Raw genomic sequence first — 24,043 nt, 5'->3', positions numbered from 1 at the left:
GGATTGTGTGACAACACGAGATGCAGTGCTGGATCTTGTTCATGGCGGACCACACAGTCTTCTGCATATTCCGAATTATCCAATATCTAGCTCTGTCTCACAGGACTGCTCTTTTCTTCTACCTGTTATTCACCACGTAATGCCAAGTCAACTCCCTATCTCGGAAGCATTGCCGCCCATGGCTAGCGCACAGCCCCACAGGCAATGCTGCCACTGTCCTTGGTTTTGTTAAAATTTATCTGGGGTTTCACCTCTCTAATTGGGGGGAGGGGTGGGGGAGGTTTGCTGCGGGTGTTTTGTTGAAAATTGCTTGACATGCGACAGGGAGCTAGAGTACCCAAACATGCTTAGATTTACACATGTCGAACGGGGTCCCACTCACATTCAACTAGATCCTGTGTCCAGACTTCTAACTCACTATTTGGTTGTATTAATTCCCACCATCGGTCATAATGGCTGAAGACGGCCTTGTTTGCATCAGCTGGAACGTCAGGGGATTGGGTAACTATGCCAAAATGTGTAAATTGCAGTTATATGTTGAGCGGTACAATGTTAAATTGCTTTTCTTACAGGAAACACATGCTCGCGCTGAGGGATGCGAGAGGTTCGCTAAAATGTGGGGCCCCCAACGTTACTACACCGATTACTGATCCTGATGCACATGTGCCTCAAGTTTCAGCATAAGGCAATTCACGTTGATGCCCTAGGTCGCTATGTCTTGTTGTTTGGGACCCTGCTGAACAGAGAGGTTGTACTACTTAACATATATGGCCCCAACACAGATGATCCCGATTTCTACACGTATCTGTCATCACTACTTTCCGGGTTCCCCCTTGCCCCCACCTTCTGGGGTGGAGACTTTAACACTATTCTGGACGTAGATCTCGAATGATCGGGCTCTAGACTGTGTCAACTCTCCAGAGCAGCTATAAAAATATCATACATGTGCAGACCCAGTTAATGGGGTTGGACGCATGGAGACTGACCCACCCGAACACGGGTACGTACTCCTTTTTTTCCTCCGTACACGATTCACATTCACTGATCGACATATGGCTTGTCTCTGATATACTCATCAGAAACATCACACACATGGAAATTCTCCCGAGAACGTTCTCTGACCATTCCCCGATAACGATCTCCCTTAGATGGGGCATAGACAATAATGGAGGCCGTACATGGAGATTGAAACCTCATTCCTTGTTAGATATTACCTTTGAGACAAAACACAGGGCTACCATAGATTACTTTTTTGCATTAAACACTGGTTCAGTCCGAACGCAAGCTACCTCTTGGGAGTCGTTCAAAGTCTACATCAGGGGCATAGAGATTCCCAAAGAGTCGGGGATTCTTACAGTGATCCGTAGGGACATCTTCGAGAGTGAATCTCGACTCCCCTCCCTTGAGGCTCAGTACGCCTCTTCTCAGCTACCCAATGCCCTTTCTGGTATTGGCACAGAACTTGAAAAGTTTCGCTCTCATGCGGAACGGGAGAGGAAGTTCCTAGACAACACCCATTCACCTCGCATGTACGGAGAGGGGGAGCGCCCTGGTCGTGTCTTGGCTAGGTTACTCCGCCAGGAGTCCGGCTCACCCCACATTCCGGCTATAGAGAGGGCTGATGGCACGTTGGACCTATCACCACAAGATATCAATACTGAATTCCGTTCATTCTACGAATCTCTCTACTCTAATGCCTACAATGTCTCTGAAACCGAGGTCGAGGCATACTTGGACAGCCTGCCACTCTCCGTCCTCTCTACCGAGACTAGGGACTCCCTACACAAACCAATTACACCTGCAGAAATGTCCGGTTTTCTACAGAATTTTGCTTTGGACTCACGGATTGCTTTCTTGCTCACGTTTGGCCGAGGTTGCCTTGGACTATCATCTGGTTCCTTGTCCTTGGTGCCTTTGTTCTGTCGCGGCACACTCAGTTCTGGACTCCATCTACATCAAGATTCGGACTACGGTGACTAATATCAGAGACTTGCAGGAACTTGATTATCCAACCTCTCTGTCCGCCCTCTGATACCAGCTTGCGGCTGCTGGTTTACCCCTTTTCCACCACTTGCAGTCCTGGGGAGTGAATCACAGGGATCATCGTCCACAGCACAACAGTCCCAGGTGGTCTACTGGTAGGTGTCCTATTTCTGTGCCTTACTGTGAGGGGTTTTCTTGCATTGTCTACAATCGGGTTTCATAGTTGATCTACTGCTTCCTTTGCAGCTGCCTGGGTACCGATGTTCCTACTTCAGCCACCTGTGGCCTCAATAACTGGTCAGGGAGTGGGTCTTGGTTCCTCCCGGACCTGTGCTTGGGGACGTAGGTATAGATAGTCTTTGCAGAGCTGTTTTCCTGACAGTTTTCCCCCCAGTGCCAAGGCCTTTTTTGGTGATTATGGTATGTCGCCATTCAATCCCTGGTCACCTTTTTGTTACATGAGATATCTCAGCCAAATTTTGCCCCCTTTTTTCCCCCCACATGTAGGTGGTCGTAACGCCACCAAGGAATCCTAGTTTGCTGTAGGGGGTGAGAGAAAATGACCAAAAAGGTAGAACATTTTGGGTTTTTTCAGAAAATGCCATTCGAATGATGTACACAGAAGCCTGTGGTTCCTTCCTTGTAAGTGCTAGGAACAAATGGGTTGCTGTGCTGAATTCCCTATTTTCCAGGTTTTCATGAACAGGTTGACTGAAACCCATAAAAACATATGTTGATATGGTTACCAGCCGTTTTTTGAGAGGTAGGCGATTTGGGCCTTTTTTTCCTATAGGACATGAGTGGACGGAATAGAAGAGAAGGGTAGGAAAGCTGAATGGGAAGACAGAAAGGCATACATTTCTGAAAAGTAGACAAAAGTCCAAGTTTAGGAAGGGGTGATTTGCGCAGGTCAGGCAACAAATCTGTAGGGAACAATTCCATAGTTTGGGGAAATATCGGGAAAATTACAGAAAAAAGAGTTACGTGGTGGACATGGTTTGTCCAGCAAGGCAATGGCTTCTGTGAATTTTGAGAAAAACAATGCTCTGCTACATTCCCCCCGACTCTTCCAGTTAGGGAATCACACATTTTTCATAATGTTTCACAAAACAAGGAATACCACAAGCCAAAAACTGAGCCATGGTACACAGGAGTTTTATGCTTATGGCCTAAACAGACGTACTTAGCATGTGTAAATAAGTAAAACAAATGTGGTGAGGAAGGGCAAGCATACATTTTTTTGAAAGAGCACAGGTAGACCTTTTGAAGGGTAGGTGACATGTGCAGGTTACAAAAGTATATAGTGCCTAAAGCAGAGACTAAATGTAGGTCACATTTGGGAAATGAAAGGGTTGTATGACAAAAGGCAGCAGCAAATCTGTCGAAACGTTATGAAAACCACGCAAACAACAAATAACGTACCTTCCCGCATTCCCACACATGTCCCGATGAAAACGGTACCTCACATGTGTGAGTGCACCTACCTGGGCGCAAAGGGAAAAGGCTAAACCAGTTGTAACCCCAAGTCTTTCGGCAGAGCAGATTTTGAGGAATTTTGCTCATTTAACAACCTACAGGTTTGGGCCTGGGGTGTCGCAGCCACCAAGGAAAACAGGGAACCCCCATGCATTTCTGAAAAGAGGTGTGACTTACGCACATCACCTCAGAATGTATTACCCACAACCCCTGGCAAAGTCCGAAATTTGGCCGAAAAAAACAAAATCACAATTTTCGTACATTTTACTTTGACCATCCCCCGAAACACGCCGCCAACACGACATGTCCTACATTCCCGCATTCCCACAGGTGTTCCAACAAAAAAGGTATCTCATATGTGTATGTGCACCTACCTGGGCGCAAAGGGAAAAGCCTAAACCACTGGTAACCCCAAGTCTTTCGGCAGAGCCGATTTTGAGGAATTTTGCTCATGTGGACAACCTACAGGTTTGGGGTGTCGCAGCCACCAAGGAAAACAGGGAACCCCCATGCATTTCCTAAAAGAGTACACCTGTGGGAATCCACAGAGGAGTGACTTGCGCAAATCGCCCCAGAATGTATTACCCACAGCCCCAGGCAAAGCCCGAAATGTGGCGAGAAAATTTTAAAAATCACTATTTTCTGACATTTTACTCTGCCCATCCACCGAAAACACGCAGCCAACACCACATGTCCTACCTTCCCTGGTCACTGGTTCCCACAGGTGTCCCGATGAAAACGGTACCTCACATGTGTGGGTGCACCTACCTGGGCACAAAGGAAAAAGGCTGACCCACTGGTAACCCCAAGTCTTCCGGCAGAGCAGATTTTGCTCATGTGGACAACCTACAGATTTGGGCCTAGGGTGTCAAAGCCACAAAGGAAAAAGGGTAAACCCCATGCACTTCCAAAAAGAAGACACCCGTGGGCAAACTATATTGCCCCATGTATTGTGGGGCCATTTCAATGTTTTCTGGTGGCCCTCTCCCCACCACACCAAATGGATGTGGGGGGGGCATATCATGTACTCCTTTCTAGGCAGATTGCACAAGCAATCTGCCCCCAGGGAGGGCTACATGAGATGCCTTCATCAATTTGGCGTGGGGGGAGAGGGCCACCCCCCTTTCCACTAAAAACATCCATGGCAGTTTAGTCGCCCCCACACACCCACCCAAAACGTTATAATTTTGTTTTTGTTTTGCTCCTTTCCTAGGGGCAGATGTGCACATTCCCTTTAGGCCTGGGAGGTGAGGCTGCTACCCGATAGTCCCCATAGGGGTGGTGCTCAGCGGTTTGGATCTCATGGGAGGGGAAGTCCCCTATGTGACCAGTGACGACTACTGTGGGAGAACGCAGTATCCGTTTAACACCTACACCTCTCCTTCACCCCTACCTTCTGATCCCATGTAAATCTATAAGACCCAAGAAGTGGAAAGTACTCAAACGAGGAAGAATAGGGGTAGCGATCATGAAGATCCAAACCAAGAAACTGACGAGGAAGAGATGCGGATCCACAGGGATCACGCAGATGAACCTGCATGAACGGTCAAGTCTCCAACTACAGACCTTGCTGGATGCTGACATTAATACTGACAATGTACTCACCAAAGTGTCAGATCCTCACTGGAGGAACCGAGAGCGTGGCAGACGCTCACCACAGATAACAGAAGGGGTAGACCAGGACTTTGGATGGAGAGAAGCCCAGTGTACATGGGACACAGCAAGGGAATCGAAATGTTGGCTGGGGACAGAGCCGACAGCACAGCACTGCAGGACCACATGGTCTGGCTGGTAGAGACACGCCGAACAGGGTTCAGAAGCCACAGAGGTAAGCCGAGAAGAGCCTCAGAGCGCCGGCGAGCCAGAAAGACACAAAAAAAAAAACTGAGCAGAGGGCTGCAGCCAAGACACTAGAGGTATTTCGGTGGCTGAGCCTATGGCTGGGGTCCCCAGAGGGCACACTGGTACCCTAAAGTCAGCAATGCATGGAAAGTGTGGAAAGATAGGATAACCCCTATGAGACATGGAGAGAAACATTATCAAGACACTATAACAAAGGACATATCACTTAACAAGGATTCCTAATCTTATTTGTAACAGTACTTGGGGGGGTGGAGGGGATGTGAAGGCGATCCAGGGCTGTCAAATAAGAGAGAAGAAGAGAGAAGAAGGTGAAGAAAACAAAGTAATTCCTGTGAACGCATTACTTGGTATGGGAGTAAACCAAATCTGCAAGTGAGATTAAGAAACAGTGAAAAGAACTGTGAGAGTAATACATATGTAGAGAGTGCTTGGCAGGAGATTAAAAAGTCTGTGTTTGAGTCCCATTGCCTGGTAGAAGGGAACCAGGTCTGCCAAACAGGGTCAGGAACCCACCACAGTTTGGAGAAGCATCCAAATTACTCTTCTTCGTTGCAGTACCTGGAAGAAGGGAGCAAGGTCGGATCGTTGATTTGTTCTCCCCTGTTCCCCTCCCTTGCCTTGCCGCGCTCTTAAACACTTGGGTATGAGCGCGATAGAAATAAAATATCAATTATAAATAACCAGGGTCTGGAAACCGCAGAAAAAGAGAAGAAGCCTGAGCAAGGCTGGTTGGGGAAGGGAGACATCCCCCCACCAATTGTTGAACTGTTTAATATGCCTGAAGAAGGCTGGGAAAGGGAGATATTCCCCCAGCAGTTGAGACTGTACTTTTAGAACTTTCAAAACCAAGAACTGCTTTTTCGTCCAGGAGAAGGGCGACATTCATCTGGACTAGAAAAATATCCTTTCTTTATTTAGTTAGTTTAGCGTAGTGTGAGGGGCAGAGCTAAGATTCTGACATGGTACTGTGGACTCTAGCTTTTGACATCCTGACTGACATTAGTCATTTTGATGGAGGCAGGGCAACCCCTCTTACAGTTAGGGCAAGTTAGGGTTTTCTTTTCATTTTCTCACTTGAATAAAGGTTTATACCAACCACGATGACCGCACTACCCCTCCCCCCTCCGTGCCAGTCTTAATTCTGCACCCTTACTCATAGCATAAGGAAAACATTCTGTTGATTAATGTTAAAGGTGGTACTTGCACAAGAAGTAAAAAGGGAGGTGAGTGGAAGGATGCAGATCCCCCCCACCAAGTCAAATCGGTATGGAGGGATTATGAACCAGGAAAAAGGTGGAACTCCCTTGACAAAAGAAAATAAAGAAGCGTGAACAGGATAAAACATTTTTCTTCCACCTTCATTACAACACCATTATATGCCCTTAGTGTTTATTATTCCTTAAATCTGAGCAGACACAGGGATTGGATATTCCCTGTCGCTAATTAGAACCTGAGAGATGTAATTACTTGAATATTTGTGGCTCTTCTGGGTGGTTAAATTACATTAACCTACTAAAAAAGAAAAAAAAAATAATAATAAACTTACGCAGCAAAAAAAATTACAATTCCTGTAACAGGGCCATGATGCCCGCGGGCTTTGTGAGAGCTTTAAAAAAGCAAAATAAACCAAAAAAAAAAATATATATATAAAGCCATTGATACCAACACGAACATCTACCTGGCCTTTGTAGACTTTACCAAGACTTTTGATAGCTTAAATCGAGAGCGTCTATGGGCCAAATTGGTAGCAAAGCAATGCCCGGCAGACATGTTGGAACAGATCCAAGGATTATATACAGACACCACGATACGTATCCACCTATCAATGAAAGACAGTCTGACGGAGGCAATGCCAACATATAGCGGAGTTAAGCAGGGGTGTGCCTTGGCTCCAGCACTCTATAATTTCTATATTGCAGACTTGGAGGAATTTATGAAGACCTGTGGAACTTTTCAACCTAAATTGGGGCCCATGAGAATAACTCACCTCCTATATGCGGATGACTTAGTCCTTATTGACTATACCTAATTGGGGCTCCAAGGGCAACTTAACTGTATCCATGAATATGCGAAGGCAAACAATCTGGAGATAAACACTACTAAAACAAAGATCATGACTTTAGCAAAAGATTGCTTGTTAAGACGCAAAAAAACACAGTGTTGGTTTCTTAACCATATGGAAATTGAGCGGGTCAAGTGTTTTGAAATGCTTGGAGATCTGGATAACAACTCACCTAAATGACTCAGTCATATATGCAACATCTCCAAAAGGCGGATATGCTGGCATCTCGGGCAAGCAATATTGAAGAAGAGCTAGTATAAATGTTCTCTGAAACTGGTTATTGATTTCTATACTGCGAAAGTGGTCCCAGTGCTAACTTATGGCGCTGAGGCCTTGCAGATTTACCGGCTACTCTCTGGATCCGTATGAAGGGCGCCTTCTGGAAGAAAGTCTTGAGGCGTCCACCATCAATTCCTATCCAGGTGGTGAGGAAAGAATTAGGACTACGCTCGCTCAAATTAGCAGCTGATTGAAAACTGCAGAGTTTGTTTCGGAAAAGCTGTTCACCAAACCCTCCACTATACGATAGGTGGGATCAGCAAGGAGCTTCAGGCCAACTCCAATAAATACCTGAACAAATGGGCAAACCATTACTCCAAACACCTTGAAGTTATATCCTGCTCGAAGGAAGACCTGCAGACCAACCCAAGCAGACTGAAAGTAAAACTGTTTGTAGCTGATTGGATCCAAACCTTGGATGAAGTTGGAAAGTGAAAACTACACACGAAACTAGCCTTGGAAACAAGGAAACAAGGGGAGATCCAACTTTATTTAATGTGTCCAAGCCCGAAAATAAGGACAGCCTTCATGAGGATGTGATTTAATCTTTGCAGAACCAATGAAATTATAGCGGCCAGGTCTAAGGATAACAGAACTAACACATGCTGCAGATTCTGCAAAAACATAGAAATTAAAGAAAATCTTTACCATTTAGCCATTTAGCTATTGTCTGTTCATGTCTTGTTGAAAAGCGTACGGAATACTTTGCCCGCTTTGCAAAGAAATTTAGAACTCTTTTCAGCCGATGATTGGAGGCAACAGCTAATAAGAGCAACCTAGATGTCTCTGGTCATAGCTTTGGTCCAATATTATTGGAAGGTGTTGGATAATAATAATCAAAAGCAATGAGCATATGTCTAAAATGAGCAGACGAAGGACCTTCAGAGATATCTGGTCTGTCTGGTCAATAAACTGATAGTTAAACCGAAGAAGAAAGAACTGGTTGTGACTGATGAAAGACAAAAGGTGGCTTTGTTTGGTTTTGCTAAAATGTTTATTTTTAACAAAAATATGCAAGTAAATAAATACATTTTTAAAATTACATTACGTCATCCCTTTGCATGCTGAGTTGCATGCGTTACTTTAGCGAGGAACTATTGGTTGGCAATGCTGGAAAGAGGGAGCTAGTGGACAGCTTTATTTCCTACAGAGCAAATGCTAGGAGGAGAAATAAATCGCAAAAACAAAGTGTGCAATTTTATCGTATGAACATATCTGTTGCAGTCAAAGAAAAAGGGCAATCATTCATCGTTTTACAGCAAATCTACTATTTATAAATGATACTGTACCATTTTCGTAGAATAATTGTACCACTGGGCGGAAGTGCGTATTGTGAGAAACCTGAGGGTATTCTCACTCCTAGACCACCTGGATCCTCTGCACAGGTGGCCAGGGAAAGACCATTGTTATTGGATCTCGACCATGGGGGCAGAAAAGCAAGGGATGATCACCTGGGTGGAGGGTTCTTGGGTAATGGGAGTGGGATGCCCTTGGGCGAGACATGGTATTCCCCTTTCCCTAGTGACAACCAGCCCAACCCTTCCCCAACATTCATAGGCTGTTATAAGCTAGTTCCCCTCATTTCTCCACAATTGACAGTTGACAGTACTGGCACGAAGAAGAAGCAACTAAGAGCAATGACGACTATGCTCTTTTACCACTCTGGTACTAGGACGAGGAAGAGGTCTACTAAGATCTGTGAAGGTCAGGCATTTCCCTGTAATTGTGGTCAGGCAGGGCTAATTGAGCCTTCACACCTGCAGCCTGTCCAGGGGCTGCAGGCGTATTATTAGTGACAGGGGCGACGAGCGAAGCAGGAGCAGCAACAAGGAAGTCAGTGCAAGCAGCAGGTGCGGGACGTCGAGACGCTGTAGAAAAAGGAGAGAGGTGGCCCATGGAAGCATAGCGGGGGAGTTTGGACTCCCAGGAGCTGGTGGAGCACGGTGAGGGCAGCCGTGCAGGAAGGCTGCCCCTTTTCATGTTGCTTGAGAAGCTTGTTTCCCTGTGTGAGAGAACCTACCCAAGGGTGTCTGAAGGGCAAGAGTTGGAGCCCTAAATCTAAAACCAGAAGGCCATGTGATCCGCGCTGCAACCAAGGCTGTGAGCAGGTGGCTGTATGATCCGCGCTGTAATAAGAACTGGTTCATCACCCTGCCCGCATCAGACCCATTATGGTCACCCCTTGTTTAAACCGAAAGATGGAGGTTCAACCATTAACTCCACCATTGCATCCTGACCCGTGGCCTGCATGTGTTAAAGGGAGATCTAGAGGGATCACGGATTACAGCACAGAGCTCGCTGGACTGCATAAGATGAAAGTTCAAGGCATGTGACTCAGGCCATATGTGGATCGACTGCACAGAAGGTGTGTGTACACTGGATACACGCTTTGTACCCTGTAATTCACAGCATGCTTCCCTGGTGGTAAGGAGGGTCATTTGGGGGAAGTTTTATTTCAAATAAATTCCTTATAAGTCAATTGAATCCACTTTGGTTTCATTTAAAAAAAAAAAAGAAAAACAAGGACTATAGGCAGAACATTTTGCGCCAAAAGAGAACAGCCTGGTCCCCATTTTAAGAAACAGAAGGGACTGAAAAGGGAAAAAAAGATACCCTCAATAATATGGTGGTTATAGTGGCTGTGTAGGTGATATACACAAGCTTTTTAGTCCTCTTTTTTGGGGGGCTCAGTGGGTGAGGACAAAAGATTACTGGTATCTAAAGGGGTTTCACACAAACTACCCTCCCTTGCACCTACAAGGGTGTAACCTTCTTCATAGTATTAAATGTGCCTTCTGCCATGATCAAAATACATATTTTAATTTTTATTCTGTACAAAAATAATTCATAGTAAAAATCAATAAAAAAAACAATCACTATTCTGTGTCCATATAAAGTAGATTAGAACAACACATTTTCCTTAGAACCACCTTAATCTCAGATCTTTTTAGAGCAAGGGTTTGTGAGTTAGTATTGGATGGTGAGGGCAGATGTTAAATTCTAAGCCTCTGATCTACTAAAAGGTAAGGATAAAAATATTGTCCTTTCATGTGTCAACACATATTAGTGTTTCTAGGTCCACTGAAACATGCCACGTATTCAGATTTCTAATCAGGTTGGGTTGTGGGACCGTCTTCAGGACGTTTTCTTTTCTTTTCTTGTGCATACATTCATGACACAATCAACTGTTGGTTTATATCCGTCTTATTTTTATGCGGAAAACAACTGTAAAAAAACAAAAATAGTTTTTGGTTATTAAAACACTTAAAACAAACAATTAAGAGGGGTTGGGGGAGGCATGTCCTGTCTGCTGTCTGGTGAATTTGTCACTAACCTTATATTTCTTGACTCAGGTGTGGGGACCCTTTCTAGGCGCGTCTGTCTGCGAAGTGGGTCACAAAGTGGGTGTGGTTACACACTTCTGTCTTCAAGCTTTTGTGTCCATACTATAATATGAACATGATGCATCAATGCAAAATCAATATTTATATTTTCTTTGTCAATATGTATTTCTATCTCTTTTACCTTGTTTTGAGGGGAGAGGGAGTAAATGCGCTCACCATTTGTTGTGTCTTTTCGATTTGGTTGCGTTGCTCTCGTGCAAATTCCTTTTCACTTGCTTGACAATTATATCTGCAAGTGGATTCTGAATGTTACTAAGGACTAATATCTTTCGGTTTTGTTAAGTTTCTTCAAGAAACTAATTCGACTTACTTAGTTTTCCGCCTCAATAACTTGCAGTGTGCTCTCCGCATCTGAACCCTGCAAACAAGAGGCTCGCAAGGTCACGTGACGAGTATCTTTAAATTGCCAACGTGACGACGTCATCGCGCCACGTGTTGTGCCGATCACCTAGCTATTTTTAAAGGTCTACGACCTAGTTTCTAATGTATTTTTACGGCCCGTTCTTTTTGCCGTGAAACTTTTGATGTAATTCCCTAGTTTATAATGACATGTTGTAGAGGAATATGCATTTTTTTCTTTATAAAGAAACGGGCTTAAGCAGCCCATTCATCAGCTGAATGCGGGTTTCAATAAGATGCTGTACACGTGAGTTTAAATTATTTACGCTGCATAAATATTATTTCAATCACGTTTCGATGTTTTTTACATGTTGTGAGAAAGTGCATTTTTCCAGAAAAAGTCTCAACTGACTATTCATCTACTGGATGCCGGATTTCATCAAAACGGAATTTAATATTATTTATACTGCGTTGATGGAAGGTGGATCATGCCAGTGATGGTGTTCAATGGATAAATAAGCCCCATTCTATGGCAATGTTTAGGCCATCTTTTACAGAGTTTAGATGATAAATCCATTTTTGTTCTCCAGTTTTCGTAATTGCATATCTCGGTCTCCACCACGGGGGTGTGCTGCCACTGTTTCAATAATGAACCAAAATATATCTCCTTGGTTGTGGTGTGCCATCGTGTAGTGTGCCAGTAGTGGTTTGTCTGTTATGGCGTTTTTTACACATGACCTGTGCTCACATAACTCTTTGTCGCACCGGTCTTTTTGTTTTGCCTATATATAGCAGACCACAGGTGAATTTTATGCCATAAATCGCCCACTTAATGTTGCAGTTTGTGAATGATTTTAAATTCCATGTCTTTCCCTTTAAGTCTATGTTCTTCATGTTACTTGTTAGCCAACAAACAGAACAGTTGCCACATGTAAAGGGGCCGATAACTGGTGGAAGGTCCCATGAAGTGGTTTGTGTTAAAGTGCTTACCCATTTTGTATTGGGGTATGTGTGGACCAATTTGTCCCGTAAATTAGGCATTCATTTGAATGCAAACCAGGATTTGTTGATGTTAAAATCTTCGATTGTTAACATGCCCCAATTTTTTATGATCAATCTGCGTGTGTCGTGACTAATTGGAGAGAAAGTCGACACACATGTGATCTTTTCCTCTACAATTTTAGTTTGTTTAATTAGACAATCTTGTCTATTTTTGTGTTGTGCCTGTTTCAGCGATCTACGTATGATGTGAGCCGGGTATCCTCTTTGGTTTAGTCGCAAGGGAGGGTAGCTAGTGTGGAACCCCTTTAGATACCGGCTATAGCGGCTGTCCAACCTGACCGCTATGCAGCAAAGCAGGAACTGTTGGTTGGGGCACAGGATCACTGCGATATAGGGGAGCCTCAGTACCCAGTTATGTAATGGACAGTTTGAATACCTGGATTGTTTATTCTGAAAAATCAATTACTGTTTTTGCAGCAACTATGAACACGTTTTCCAGCCTGGTCTACGCAGGAGTAGGTCTTTCTCAACAATTTGGAAAGAAGGGGGACGCCTAATGCAAACAAGAGTACTGGGTGTTTTAATCTAATTTAATGGTAAACAAGGTATCAAGCTTGGAAAGACAAAGAGCGGAGGGTGACCAAGCCGAGATTCAAAATTGTGGCGTACCGGCTAGCCCCATGTGTGTGGCAAGTGCTTAACTCGTGACCTAGCCACCAGGTTGTATATATTGTGAGGAGCAGGCTCAAGGCAATGAGCACCTTGTCTGGACATAGTCTGCAGTTTGGCTAAATCTCCATGGAGTAAATGCTTACAACATGAGTGAGGAGTAGTACATATGGCAAATCTAAAGATTTCTGAAATTGCCAGTTTCCTCTGGAAAAAAATGTATATGGTGGGATTTATCATAACCTATGCCAGGAACAAGAACATCCACTGATGTTGAGAACAGTAAAACATTGGACACAATGTTTTGGAAGCAAATCGTACCCAATCTATTTTAACAAACTGATTTGTGGGACAAAAGACATTACCGACGCAAAAATTGTAAAGAAGATAAAACCGGAAACACGATTTAGTGCAATTAAGTACCAATTCTCGTGTAGCTACAAAAAATAACCTAAAACTAGTACTACTTGCAATACTTGTGTGTTATGGAGAGTGCTTCCGTTTATGCTGCAGCTTAGCCAGATCACTGTGATATAGGGGAGCCTCAGTACCCAGTTATGTAATGGACAGTTTGAATACCTGGATTGTTTATTCTGAAAAATCAATTACTGTTTTTGCAGCAACTATGAACACGTTTTCCAGCCTGGTCTACGCAGGAGTAGGTCTTTCTCAACAATTTGGAAAGAAGGGGGACGCCTAATGCAAACAAGAGTACTGGGTGTTTTAATCTAATTTAATGGTAAACAAGGTATCAAGCTTGGAAAGACAAAGAGCGGAGGGTGACCAAGCCGAGATTCAAAATTGTGGCGTACCGGCTAGCCCCATGTGTGTGGCAAGTGCTTAACTCGTGACCTAGCCACCAGGTTGTATATATTGTGAGGAGCAGGCTCGAGGCAATGAGCACCTTGTCTGGACATAGTCTGCAGTTTGGCTAAATCTCCATGGAGTAAATGCTTACAACATGAGTGAGGAGTAGTACATATGGCAAATCTAAAGATTTCTGAAATTGCCAGTTTCCTCTGGAAAAAAATGTATATGGTGGGATTTATCATAACCTATGCCAGGAACAAGAACATCCACTGATGTTGAGAACAGTAAAACATTGGACACAATGTTTTGGAAGCAAATCGTACCCAATCTATTTTAACAAACTGATTTGTGGGACAAAAGACATTACCGACGCAAAAATTGTAAAGAAGATAAAACCGGAAACACGATTTAGTGCAATTAAGTACCAATTCTCGTGTAGCTACAAAAAATAACCTAAAACTAGTACTACTTGCAATACTTGTGTGTTATGGAGAGTGCTTCCGTTTATGCTGCAGCTTAGCCAGAGTCTGCCTTGTATAAGCTCTAATACAAATAAGCGTCTTGAGTGACAACACAAATGACTGTCTTCCACTGGCATTCACTACTTATTGAAATCTAACCACAGTATTAGGGCCCCAGAACAGATTGTCATGGGGCACTTAACATAAGTACTGCAGGCAAGCAATCTGTAGTAGGTCTCAATACGAGCATGTAGAATGAGCAAGGTCCTGTCTGTTAAACGAGCATGTAGAATGAGCAAGGTCCTGTCTGTTAAACGAGCATGTAGAATGAGCAAGGATCCTGTCTGTTAGGGGTTTAGGGGGAGCAGAGGGAGAATAATTAAAGAGGGGTCCGCCAGGCTGGGTGGGAAATGCAGGTAGGGGGTTGCGAGGGGAAGGGACCACCCAAAGGTAGAACCTGCACGAAGACTGCTCTGGGGGCAAAGAAACACAGCCAGCGTGTTGCTGCCAAGTGGGTGGACGTGGCCACTGCACTGCTGACGTAATGGCTCCGGCGTTGTTCCATCAGCATTCATTCATAGATATCAGCTGTTTGAGAAATGGCAAAAAGCCATGCACCTCTCAGAGGTGTGAAGCACAGGCAACCCCTGGATTTGTACCAATCCTCATCGCACAAAAACGAACTGGCCACTTGACATTTTGAAATTGCTTATAGTGCACACTGGATGAAGCTCAATACAGTATATTGTCCATCAACATAAAAGCCACCAAGGAATGTAGTAAAAACGGACACATTATCTGTATGTGCACTCCAAAACTGGTATTTTGGGAACTGGACCAGAGCCACTTGCTACGTGCGACAGGATCATCAGGGTTAACAGGGAACCCCCTCCAGATACCTGTGGTGGGCAGCACACAAGGTCGTATGCCAGAGGCCGATTCTACCACAGACCGATTCTACCACACAGGCATGTTGAGGGAGTTTCTGAGCCCCTATATATGTGCCTTTACTGTTGATTCTGGTACCACTGTTAACCTAAAGCCTTGCACCCTCAATTCTGGCCCGAGTTCTCTAGGCTTTTTTTCAGGACTTAACCATTGTGCAATGCAGTATCAGAAGAGCCCCACGGGCTGCTGGAGAAAGCAGATGGCAGCAATAAAGATTTTGACACTGCACAGTATGTCCAACAAAGAAGAGAGGAACATTACTCTCACATCTGAGAGCAAGCAGAACGCTGAACTGGCATTCAACAGAGATTGATGTTTGCAATGCTGCGCACCAAAAAGGGGCAGAGCTAATGGGGCTTATGTAGTGGTGAATTGTGAAGACCGAATCCCGGGGAGAAGCACAGATTTAGATTAGGTCCAGAGTCAGGTGGAACACGGACACAATCGAGAGAAGAGGGCAGGACAGAAACAGGAAGTGATGGGTATGAAAGATAGAGCGAAGGGTGTTTGAGTGAGTTCAGGAGGTGGACTGAGGGTCCAAGGGAAGAACGGAAGGAGGAGCACAGTGCTGAAGAGTGTGAAGGAGCTGGATAGGAGTGCAAGCGCCTCGTTTTTTTGGGCCCCTTGTGTAAGAGTGGTACCAAGTGGAAAGAGTGAACCTGCGATTGTGAGTGTGAGAGTGAGTGGTAGTGAGAAAGGGTGCACGAGGAAGTAGAGGTGGAGTGAGGAAGTAGAGGTGGAGTGGGGAAGGAGCTGTAGAGGGGAAGGTTGGAGGTAAGAGTAAGTAGGTGTGTCAGTGGAAAGAGATGGAGATAGAAAGGAGAGGAGTGTGAGAAGATGTGAGGATAGAAGATAAAGGTTGAGAGAGAGACAGAAATAGAGACGGGGAGAGGGTAAGAGGAAAAGGAGTAGGAAACAAGAGGGAGGAGGAGGTGAGAACATTCTAGGAGAGAAGCAAGAGAGACGAGAGAGGGAGTAGAAGGAGAAAGGTGAGTGGTGAGTAAGGAGGTGCAAGACCAGGCAAAGGTGTGAAGGGAAGTAATGGAGAAAGAGAAATGGAGATTGTTTGAGAAACTACTGGCACAAGTGTGATCATCATAAATACCATTCTGGTGGGAGTACTAAAGTAGGGCACCCTTAGGAATGTGAGTTAGACAAGGACTTGGCCTTTATGCCCTCCTGTAATAGCTAGGCTAGATTAGACAGGCAGGGGTTAGCAATCCCTAGAATTCATGCTAACCTTGGGCCCTAGGGAAGGCCGAGTTAGGGTGAATGGAGGCCACAGGAGGTTGCAGGACCTTTTAGAAGAATACATTAGTTGAACTTATCTACAGTCTAAAATTCCTCCTCAAAGTCTATTCTAAAGAATTGTCCAAATTAAAACCATTGAATGATCCATCAGGCTCTTGAGATTCATAAAGCCATCTGCTACATATGTTAAGGTCATTAACATATGGTGTCTAATCCTCAAGTAAGGTGGATCAACCAATCCTAGAAAAATTCCTAGCCCATAATAATGTTAGCATACATTAAAAGGCAGAATTTAAAGCAAATACATCTGGTGGGATCACAGTGGATATTTCTTAAATGAGTCACTTTAGGAAGAATAATCCTGTTATAATTAAGGTTGGAGCTTAAATATCAGAATTAGAAACTAGATCCTACCATTGACTTTATGGTCAAAACATCTGTATATTTTGAGTAGGGAATCAACAAGACGCAACACATTATCACACAAGGTACCAGCTTCAGCAACGTAATGACAATGTTAGATGGCATTTTTTGATCAGTATTTTTGAGTAAACCAAAGGGCAAGAGCAACACTGGTTAGGACATTTCTTAGGGAAAGGAAGGGATGTGGCATGGCAGTGGGGAACAGTCAATGTCCACATATTCTTCATATACTACCACTAGTTAAGAGGCCTCAAGTAGTCAAAAGACTTTGTAGAAATCAATTGTAAAACCATCCAGCGCCTTGTCCACTGCAAGATCCCTGATGGCAATGGGGACCGCAGCTATCTATAATCAGAAATGCACGTCATTGCAATCTTAGATCAATGTGGTATGTGGCCTAAATATGAAAAGAAGATCTTTAGCAACACTTTGTTTTTCTTAGTCAGTCCTCTAAAAACAAATGGGTTATGCTCAGTGGGTCCCTTGTATTCAGTGTTTAGAGAATCAACCTGTGCCCCATTGATGGGGAACATCGAGGCCCCAGGTGTTTCAGGTTACCTGTATTTCTGTGCAGAGGAGACATGATGTAACCGTTTGGGATGGGTTTAGACTGGTGTTTTGTACCCTCCTGTAATGGCCCAAACTAACGAAAATGCAACCGAATTTTTGGATGGTTAAACCCTGGGCTCAAGAACTTCCATTTTCACATTTTGATTTTCGTCATGTGGTCACCTTCTGCCGTCATCACTGACCTTTCTGTTGTATGCTCTTTCCTCAGCCCTTTTCTCTTCTGTGTGGGTTTCTGATGTACTGTACTCACAGAGGTGTGCCTGCCCCTCTTATGGCTCTTTCGATTGCTGCAGTTGGTGATGCCAGCATGGCTGTTAGTTTTCCTACTGTGCAGCATCCTTCAACTTCAGGATTTCTGTCCACTAATGCAGGTTTACCCGTTAGCCTCCCCTCCGTACACCTGGTACCCGCATAACTCTTGAACTTATTATTTGCATTTGGCCTTTGCCCCCACCTGCCCCCCACTTTCACGAGTGTGCAGCTTTTTATTCACTTCCAAGTAGATATGCCATAGATCGGCCACAGAGGAAGGGAACCAAGACTGAACAAGGCTGCTTTAAATGGGCCTCAGGGGCGCCATACCGATTGTGCGGAATGAATCGGCAGTGGGGAGACATGATTGCTTCCAACACCAATGCTAATAATGGGCCACCACTGGCAGGGATCAGATTCTGCCACTTGCTTCACTTAAGAGGCTTGGGAGAGGATGCAGAGAACGCCATCTTGAATTATCTTGAAAATAATGTAGTGTGGTTTTTGACACTAGGACCAACCTGCCATAGTTATGTATGAAAGGAGGCAGGTTGAGCTCTAAGCTAGTACAGTGTCATCCTACACCATTTCAAGGCAGTGCCATGTCGGGAAGCCATAATGAAGCAAGTTCCCAGTGGTATAAAATGCCATGCCGAGCTCACTCTGGTTGGCATTTCTTTATTTGATGTTTGTGTTGCTTCATCATAGCATGCCTTCTGCATCTAAATTAAAACAACAACGCAACGCAACGCTACCCAAACATCTCTATCATGACAATATGCTACTGATTGCTGGAATATGTAAAGTGTAGTCTGCCAACGTTATGTCCTTGTAGAGCAGTGGGTTACCTGGGCGTGCAGTTAGGGATGGGTCTGAATTTCCACTAGGCTGCACCACTTAAGATGCTGTACAAGTATACATGCCAATATCCAAATGGCAGATACAGGACTGCAATTCTGTATTTGTCGCAATACAAGACAAAAGAGTGACAAAATGACCGCTATACATTTCAAAACTGTACTTTTTTCTAACATCAGCATTGCGATGTTATTGCATGATGGTCTTGCACATCAATGTCTTAGTGTAGGAGGCTATTCCTTAGTAATTCCTGGCACTACAGTAATGATACAGGTTGCCATGCGCAGAGTGGCCTGTGGTAGAATACGAATAAAGCTAGTGATGGATTGTCTGAACGATTGCAATGTTTTGTGACAAGGGGGAGTTTATCTTGCACTGCTGTTGAAAGGGTGCACGTGTTTAGATTGGCGAGTGGTGACCATTGTAATTGTTATTTTATGTTAATGAATTTCTATAGCATACTATCACTCGGGGGTATCCTGGCACGTAAAGGAAACAACCTTCAACTGAGGGTTCGATATCCTGGTACATATCATCTAGGGAATAAGAAGGTTTTAAGCAATTTTCTGAAGTGAGAGAAATCCTAGGTTAATCTAAGAGAAAGGACAAGGAAATTCCAGAGACGAGGGGCAACTACAGAAAAGGCCTGGGTTCCCACAGTGAGCTTCTTAAATCTGTGAACCACCAAACGACCAAGATTCGCCGAGCAAAGAGCCCTGGTTGGAGAGTAGGCAGAGATTTTCTCCTGGAGGAAGACCGCGCGCCTTGCCCGTGGAGCGCGTAGTGTGTCAACCAGTGAGGCTGAGCCAGAATAGGCGAAGCATGAGAAAATGTAGGCAGGCCCACAGCCAGGCGTGCAGCCGAGTTCTGCAAAATCTGGAGCCTGCGAATGTGATATTTGGGCTAGGCAAGAAAAACAGCATTACAGTAATCGAAGACTCCTGAAATTGCCGTAGCAATCACGAGACCCTGCAAGTGCACAGGTAGGAAGGGGGATCACCTTTCCAAGCATTTTGAGCTTATAAGAAACAGATTTACAGATGGCATTGTTCTGCAGCTCAGGGGATAGATGGAATTAATTTTTAACACCAAGGTTTCTCTCGAATTACGGACGCTGAGTTTGCGTGTACGGAATGCACTTACATTTATCAGTGGAATAACACGGAATCAGACATCGTGACAACATTAAAAACAAAAAAAAATGATCGCTTGTTGAAAGATGCATTTTCAAGGAGACAATTCAACATCATAGGATAAGACAGTTTATACGTTTTTTAACATCATAAAATAACACCATTAAACATGAGAGGGGCGTGTGTGTGGGTGTGTACCAACTGGTATGGCTTTCATATGGGGCTCAGACAAAGGTTATGTGGTGTGGGTGGAGAGGTGCAGGTTGAGACTCCAATGACCAATTAAACAGCACGGGAGAGTGGGGTGGAAAAAAAGCATGGTAGAGAAGGAGAAAGTAAGGGAGACCTGCCTGGGACAACAGTCATCTAAGTAGGCAACAAAGGAGGGTGGGGGTTGGAGTGGCAGAGGATCAGTGAAGGAGGAGGAATTACGCGATGCAAGATGTGGAAGGCAGTGAAGGTTGGGAACTGTGGAGGTCTTGGGAGGCAGAGGGGGTAGAGAGCAAGTGGAGGCAGGCATGAATGGAAGGTAGAAGCTGTAGGGGCTGTAATGGGATGAAGATGGTAGGGGTAGTGGGGCTCAGGAACAGGCGGGTAGGCCCAGTATTGAGGGGGTGGTTATTTGTAAAGAGAAAGAGGAGTGAGGGTGGAGGATGGATGAGTGGTAGAGAGGAAAGGTGTGGTGGAATGCAAGGAAAGGGCCATTACGTTCAGGTATGGGTGAGCAGGAATTAAAAGTGGGGGATGGGAGTGGGGAGGGGCTGTGAAAGTGGAAGGACGATGAAGTAGGGTGAGTAAGTGGTAGGCCAAGGAGAAAGTAGATTGAGGGAGTGGAGAAGTCAAACTAGCCAAGAAAAGTTGAAATACGCATGACAAGACCAGCAACTCGGGTGGGAAAGCTCATGGAAAGGGCCAAGACAGGAAGTGTAAAACACAATGTCATGATTGGCAAGTTACTCAATGCTTTCATGATTGTAATGTATGTACACACCAGTGTAGATCATTGCTCTGGACTATTGTTCATGCAATGTGTGCCGATCGCTTTGGGAGCAACCCCCACTCCACATTCATTACATCACCCTCACATTTACCTCTGCCACAACTGCCACTGTAGCTATGCCAGTAGATGTGGGAGTGGAGTCCCACTGCAGTGGTTTACTGGGCGACTTCCTTATTCTGCCTAGAGTCCAACCGACACAGAGGCTCAAAAGGAGGTAAAGCATTTCCACCTGGGAGGCAATGTCAAACACTATTGGAAATGAAGACAAAGATCATCCGAATTGTTTATAGTCAAGTTAAGCACTTGATTTATTATCACACTACAGCATACCATGTTAGCATTTTAAAGCAGTACATTTGTATATACATATGTGGGTTTTTACATATTCTTTGCGTATAATATTAAACTAAAGCTATTGCACAAGGTACATATGCATGTAAAAAGTGCAGCATGAACAAAGCCTTTTTACAACTCGATTTTTAATTCATTTTTCAGATTAATATATTATGTTGTCATGCAAAAAACTAGGTGCACATCCAATTAGACCAAAAACCTAGGTCCAAAGACACAAGATATTGTTCTAGAAATACAACAAAAGCAGAACATCGTTTTAATCAACAATGTGTGGACCGTTGACAATAACGTAATCAAAATGTTAAAAAGGACAATTTAAAACCAACTAAATAAAGAAAAAACACAAAAGATCCACCCCAGAAGTGATGATCCATTTATGCTTTTGCAAAGATGGACCAAATCCAATTTGAAAATTGACGATTATGAGATTATTTTGATCAACAACCCCGATCGGATTCACAGGAATGGTGGGAGATAGGGATGAGGTTGAATGAACAGAAAATGGAATTTCCATCACAATTGGACTTCCCTCTTTTACAGACAGGAGAATGATCCTATAGTAGCATTTTTTTAGTGACCTGTGTTTTTTTAAACAATACCAAACAAAATGTCTTATATTTTATTAGTAATCCTTTTGAATCTCAATCTGTACCGTTTTAACTGTTGCCAGAGTAACATGAATATAAAAGAGCCTTAAGCAGCTAATGGGCAACTACCAACATATTTTACCATTGCTCAGCCTGTAGGAGAATGACTTTGTTTCACTGAAAAGGTGTAGCAAACCATGGCTATCTTTGCCACTTTTGTAGCATGTTTGTTTCAGGGGGCCAGGGTAAATCTCGGTGCTGCACTGGTGACACACCCATTCAATGTGTTTATTTTCAATATGCATTCAGAGGATTGTTGACGACAGAAAACCATCCAACCACCCTTGCCTACTGCATGAAATCCGATCGGTGCAGGCCTGACCATAAATGACAGGTTGTGAGGGGAAAGCTGCAAAATCAGAGTCACAGCAACTTGACCAGGAACTGTTTCAATGGTCCTCTTCGTAGGTTTCTCCAGGTGGGACCTCCTCATACCACCATGTACCTCAATACCGTGGCGCGTTTGAGCCACACACCCTTTCAGCCTTTGACTTCAGTTGCCTTCAAGCTTGTAATGGTAAAAACGGATTTCTTAGCTACAATTAATTCGTCCAAAAGACTCTTCCCCAATGAGTCTTCACTGTCTCCCACAAGGACAAAGCAGTGTTGCAGAAACATCCTTCTTTCCTACTGAAGAGGTTTACTGATTTTCAACTTAATCAGAAAACCTGCCTGATGACTTTTCTCTAGCCCATCCTAGGTGGCGAACTAGCTTTGTCATACCATAGATGGTCGCAGAGCCGCGCGTTTCCAGATTTCCAAAACTAAACATATCAGAAAAGACATCACTTTTGGCGGACAAGGCTCCAGTCCTCCAAAGTGCATTTCTATATGGATTATTGCTTGTATTATAGTGTGCTTTTCCACCAGTGAACTTCTGCCTCAGAAGCGCCTACATGCTCATTGTGTAAGAGCAAAGACAACTTCTGTGGCATTTCAATAATCCACACTGTTACATGATATTTTCAGGAAAGTAAAAAATGGTCTAGACCCCTGGCATGTTCTAAAGGTACAATTAGTTTGAAACAGGTTTTAAGTGTAATGCACAATTTGAACAGGCTTCATTAATAACATTTTTTGTAACGTTTTATGTTAAATATTACTTTAATGCTGCCTCCACACCTTCACATGGTATGCTTGGTTAGCATTCAAAGAGTATGGTGGAAAAGGGCCAAGTGATGGAGGTGTAACTATAAGTTAAACATCAGGTGTAGGGAGCCTGTAACCCTCAAAAAATGTTGGTCGACAACTCCCATCAGCCCCAGCCAGTAAGGTCAGTGGTGAGGTATCACATGAGTTGTTGGCTAAAACATCTCTGAAGGGTCACTGGTTGACTACTGTAGGGTGCGATCCAAATTCATTTGCCATTATCAGGCATTTAGTTTAGTTAGGGTTTACAGGCATGCATAGATATTCCAGTTGGGTCGAGAGTGCCCGTTTATCTGGGCACTATGCTTTTCGATCATACACATGTAATTGAATCTGTAATTATTAGTGAATATATTTCATTGATCTGCTGATGTTTTCAGTGTTAATGATTGGTTACATGCGAAGAACTAATTACTTACCCCTGTTCATGCTCTTTCTATTGGATGTTCCTCCCACATATTGCTCATCATATATTCATGAGCCTGCTTGCAGCTCTGGAAAATATTTTCACAGTATCAGCGCTGTGCAGCGCTGTGCTGCCGCGTGGCCCTCGAGTCGTGGCCCTTGACTACCTCCGTCCTGTCCTCGGCTGTGACGTGGACGCTGGTATAAGTAGTTTGCACGGGGACCATAGCCTCAGTTATAGTTTTTTCCCTCTCAATGTTCAGCCGTCTTTAATGGGTGAACCAGACGTTGAAAGAAGTCTCTGCGCAGAAGCAGTGACCTTAGACCCCCTCTCTTTTTGAGATAGTACACGGCCACTGTGTTGTTTGACATTATCAGGACATTCTTACACCGTGCCGAGGGCTGAAAAGCCATCAGCACTAGTCTGATTGCTCTCAGCTCTAAAAGGTTTGTGATGTTTGAACTCCGACGTTGACCAGTGACTGAAAGGTCGTGTATGCGGGCTCCCAACCCTGTGAGGGAGACATCTGTCACAATTAGCATCTCGGGCCACGGTTGCCAAAAAGGTTCTCCTTTCATCACATTCTTTTGGCAGCCCCACCATAGGAGATCCTGAGCGACCTTGTTCAGGACCTGAAGAAGGTTCATCATTCTGCCGGAGAACTGAGACCCCTGGGATCCAAGAGTCAACTGAGGGTTCTCACT

At 44.2% G+C, this 24,043-nt stretch overlaps 1 protein-coding gene across 1 annotated transcript in view; it reads right to left on the bottom strand.

Moving 5' to 3' along the window:
• Positions 1-24,043, bottom strand: part of GPR180 (G protein-coupled receptor 180) — a 550,950-nt gene that overhangs the window by 200,510 nt on the left and 326,397 nt on the right. Inside the window, exon 6 of the mRNA XM_069639768.1 lies at positions 20,875-21,032. Coding sequence (XP_069495869.1) covers positions 20,875-21,032 — 158 coding nt within the window. The remainder of the gene's footprint in view (positions 1-20,874; positions 21,033-24,043) is intronic.

The sequence above is a fragment of the Ambystoma mexicanum genome, chromosome 7q (genome assembly GCF_040938575.1).
Source record: "Ambystoma mexicanum isolate Mex_15411 chromosome 7q, UKY_AmexF1_1, whole genome shotgun sequence".
Lineage (NCBI taxonomy): Eukaryota > Metazoa > Chordata > Amphibia > Caudata > Ambystomatidae > Ambystoma > Ambystoma mexicanum.
Note: the sequence above shows the minus strand (reverse complement) of the source record. Positions and strands in the feature narration are given on the sequence as shown.